A 4,336-nucleotide genomic window follows, 5' to 3' on the forward strand; every position below is an offset into this window, starting at 1 on the left:
TTAAAAAAATTTAAACTTATAATTATTGAAAAACAAATATAAAATCTAACCAATTTAAATTATTTTTTATATTTTTTATCTCTTTTTTTTTGTTCTAGAATTACGGATATCTTGTGGCAATCTTGTACGAAGTTAAACGATCACGTTTAAGAATATAAACTGTACATATTGTAAGAAGTTATTTTTCATCTCATAATAAATCAAGAATAGAATATACACTACGTCCTTTTTGACGAGAAGGCAATCCAGTCAACCCAGTGAGGCTTTCCTTTTTCTCATTCCCTCCCCACGTTCCCTCGCTTTCCATTTTATAAAAGAAAAAAACCCATAATAGAAAGCAACTCCTTTCCTAAAGCTTTCCCTCTCTTCGCGACAACAACAACGATCTCTCATCATATTCACCACTTTCTTTTCCATCTCTCTCTCTTTTTATATACACTTCTCTTTTTTATATACACTACACAACACTAATACGGCTCTCAGCTCTTGTTTCTGCAAATCCTGTTTCTCCAATGGAGAGCAACCCGGCTCAGCTTTTCCATCATCTTGCACTTGCGCTTCTTCTCTTCATGTTTTCTGTTTCGGTTTCTGTGACCGAGCAAGGTCTCGTTCCGTCGATAAGGACGGATGCTGCAGCCCTTCTTTCATTCAAGAAGATGATTCAAAATGACCCACAAGGAGTTTTGTCAGGATGGCAGATTAATCGAACTCCATGCGTCTGGTATGGTGTTTCTTGCACTCTTGGAAGAGTCACTCATCTTGATCTTACTGGATGTTCTCTTGCTGGGATTATCTCTTTCGACCCTTTATCTTCTCTTGATATGTTATCTGCTTTGAATTTGTCTTTCAATTTGTTTACTGTAAGTTCCACTTCTTTGCTTCACCTCCCATATGCACTCCAGCAGCTTCAATTATGTTCTTCCGGACTTGAAGGTCCGGTTCCGGAGAATTTCTTCTCCAAGAACCCGAATCTTGTTTACACAAACCTTTCTCATAATAATTTATCAGAGTTGTTACCAGATGATCTCTTATTGAACTCCGATAAAGTTCAGACACTTGACCTTTCTTATAACAACTTTACAGGGTCCTTTTCAGGTTTAAAAATCGAGAATTCCTGCAACTCCTTGTCGCAGCTTGATCTATCTGGAAACCATTTAATGGATTCCATTCCTCCTACCCTTTCAAATTGTACAAATCTCAAAAATTTGAATCTTTCATTCAACATGCTCACAGGAGAGATCCCAAGGTCTTTTGGTAAACTAAGCAGTTTACAGAGATTGGATCTCTCTCACAATCATATCACTGGTTGGATTCCTTCTGAGTTGGGAAATGCATGTAATTCACTTCTAGAACTCAAGCTTTCCTATAACAACATTTCAGGCCCGGTTCCTGTTTCCTTTTCCCCTTGTTCTTTGCTTCAAACTCTTGATTTGTCTAACAACAATATATCAGGGCCCTTTCCAGATTCTATCCTTCAAAATCTTGCTTCATTGGAGAGATTGTTGCTAAGTTACAACCTAATATCTGGATCATTTCCAGCTTCCATTTCATACTGCAAAAGTTTAAAAATTGTGGATCTTAGTTCCAATAGATTTTCTAGTACCATCCCACCAGATATATGCCCAGGTGCAGCCTCTCTTGAGGAGCTGAGATTGCCAGATAATCTCATTGTCGGAGAAATCCCAGCACAGCTATCACAATGTTCCAAGCTGAAGACACTTGATTTCAGCATTAACTTCCTCAATGGTTCGATCCCTGCTGAGCTTGGAAAGCTTGAGAACCTGGAGCAGCTAATAGCATGGTATAATAGCTTGGAAGGGAAGATTCCACTGGAATTGGGCAAATGCAGAAACCTGAAGGATCTTATTCTCAATAATAACAACCTAAGCGGCATAATCCCAGTTGAATTATTCCGTTGCACTAATCTTGAATGGATCTCTCTCACAAGCAATCAATTCACAGGTGAAATCCCACGGGAATTCGGCCTTCTGTCAAGGTTAGCAGTCCTGCAGCTTGCGAACAATAGTTTGAGTGGAGAGATACCGACAGAGCTAGGAAATTGCAGCAGCTTGGTTTGGTTAGACTTGAACAGCAACGAGCTCACTGGTGAAATCCCACCTCGACTTGGCCGGCAGCTGGGGGCAAAAGCATTGAGTGGAATTTTGTCCGGAAACACTTTGGTGTTTGTTCGGAACGTGGGAAATTCATGCAAAGGAGTTGGAGGTTTGCTGGAATTTGCTGGTATCAAAGCCGAAAGACTTTTGCAGGTCCCAACCTTTAAGACTTGTGATTTCACAATAATGTATTCTGGAGCAGTCTTGAGCCGTTTTACACAATACCAAACACTGGAGTATCTGGATCTGTCTTACAATGAGCTCCGAGGGAAAATTCCAGACGAATTTGGAGGTATGATGGCCCTCCAAGTTCTTGAATTATCTCATAACCAGCTATCCGGAGAGATTCCAGCATCACTTGGCCAGCTCAAGAATTTGGGTGTGTTCGATGCATCACATAATAGATTGCAGGGTCAAATTCCAGACTCATTCTCAAATCTATCTTTCCTGGTGCAAATTGATCTGTCAAGTAATGAATTAACAGGGGAAATCCCACAGAGGGGGCAGCTCAGTACACTTCCAGCAACCCAGTACGCAAACAATCCAGGACTTTGCGGGGTTCCATTGACCCCATGTGGGAGCGGAAATAGTCATACAGCATCTAATCCAACCTCAGATGGTGGCAGAGGAGGTAGAAAGACTGCAGCTGCATCTTGGGCTAATAGCATTGTCTTAGGGATCCTTATTTCCATTGCTTCCTTGTGCATTTTGATTGTGTGGGCAATAGCAGTGCGTGTGAGGCATAAGGAAGCAGAGGAAGTCAAGATGCTTAACAGTTTGCAAGCATCCTACGCTGCCACAACATGGAAGATTGACAAAGAGAAAGAACCGTTAAGCATCAATGTAGCCACATTTCAGAGGCATCTGAGGAAGCTAAAGTTTTCCCAGCTCATTGAGGCCACCAACGGCTTCTCTGCAGCAAGCCTTATCGGGTGTGGTGGGTTTGGAGAAGTGTTTAAGGCCACATTGAAGGATGGTTCTAGTGTTGCAATCAAGAAGCTGATAAGATTAAGCTGCCAAGGTGATCGAGAGTTCATGGCCGAAATGGAAACTCTGGGGAAGATAAAGCATAGGAACCTTGTCCCTCTGCTGGGATATTGCAAAATTGGTGAGGAGAGACTACTTGTGTACGAATTCATGGAGTTTGGAAGTCTCGATGAAATGCTTCACGGAAGAGGAAGAGCACGAGACAGACGGATTCTAACTTGGGATGAAAGGAAGAAGATTGCGAGGGGTGCAGCCAAGGGACTTTGTTTCCTACATCACAATTGCATCCCACACATTATTCACCGAGACATGAAGTCAAGCAATGTACTATTGGACCACGAAATGGAAGCTAGAGTTTCAGATTTTGGAATGGCAAGGCTTATAAGTGCACTCGACACTCATCTTAGTGTAAGCACACTCGCAGGAACGCCGGGGTATGTGCCGCCGGAGTACTACCAAAGCTTTCGGTGCACTGCAAAAGGAGATGTCTATTCTTTTGGTGTTGTTCTACTGGAACTCCTAACTGGTAAACGTCCCACCGATAAAGATGATTTTGGAGACACTAACTTGGTGGGTTGGGTGAAAATGAAGGTAAGAGAAGGGAAACAAATGGAAGTGATAGACCCAGAACTGCTCTCTGTGACTAAAGGAACTGATGAAGCTGAGGCAGAAGAAGTTAAAGAAATGACAAGGTATTTGGAAATATCATTGCAGTGTGTTGATGATTTCCCTTCCAAGAGGCCTAGCATGCTGCAAGTGGTGGCCATGTTGAGAGAGCTGATGCCTGGATCAGCCAGTGGAAGCAGCAATAGTGGTTGAACAAAACGTGTAGTTTGTGGATCGTATAGTGTAAGAAGTTAAGGTTCTCAATATCTTATGCCAAGGTTTTAAGAATTTTCTTGTATCTGATTTGCAAATGTTTTAATTTTGATTTGTTGATTAGTGCCTAACAGAAATTATGATAGAAAGTATGGTTTCTTCCTCATGAAATGCAAGACTTTGTAGAGAGCCTGATATCCTGGGATCTGCAAATCAAGCTTCATAATCCTTTTGCATCCATCTGTTTACCTTGCTCGTTCCCAGTTGTCAAGATCAAAGACCAAGCACTTTGAAAATCAGTTTGATAGCTGAATGATTTTTAAAGTATTTTTTATTTAAAAATATATTAAAATAATATTTTTATTTTTTAAAATTATTTTTAACATAAAGTATCATAATTATCTGAAAACAACAAA

General features: G+C 40.8%; 1 protein-coding gene across 1 annotated transcript; it reads left to right on the forward strand.

Moving 5' to 3' along the window:
• Positions 1-355: 355 nt before the first annotated feature.
• LOC118046481 (serine/threonine-protein kinase BRI1-like 2) lies at positions 356-4,091 on the forward strand. Its single transcript, XM_035055404.2, has one exon. The coding sequence runs from the start codon at positions 513-515 to the stop codon at positions 3,918-3,920; it is 3,408 nt and encodes a 1,135-aa protein (XP_034911295.1). The 5' UTR covers positions 356-512; the 3' UTR covers positions 3,921-4,091.
• Positions 4,092-4,336: the final 245 nt, after the last annotated feature.

The sequence above is a fragment of the Populus alba genome, chromosome 10, assembly GCF_005239225.2.
Source record: "Populus alba chromosome 10, ASM523922v2, whole genome shotgun sequence".
Classification (NCBI taxonomy): domain Eukaryota; kingdom Viridiplantae; phylum Streptophyta; class Magnoliopsida; order Malpighiales; family Salicaceae; genus Populus; species Populus alba.

Coding starts and splice junctions, on each gene's coding strand:
- LOC118046481 (XM_035055404.2), top strand. CDS start 513: ATGGAGAGCAACCCGGCTCAGCTTTTCCATCATCTTGCACTTGCGCTT.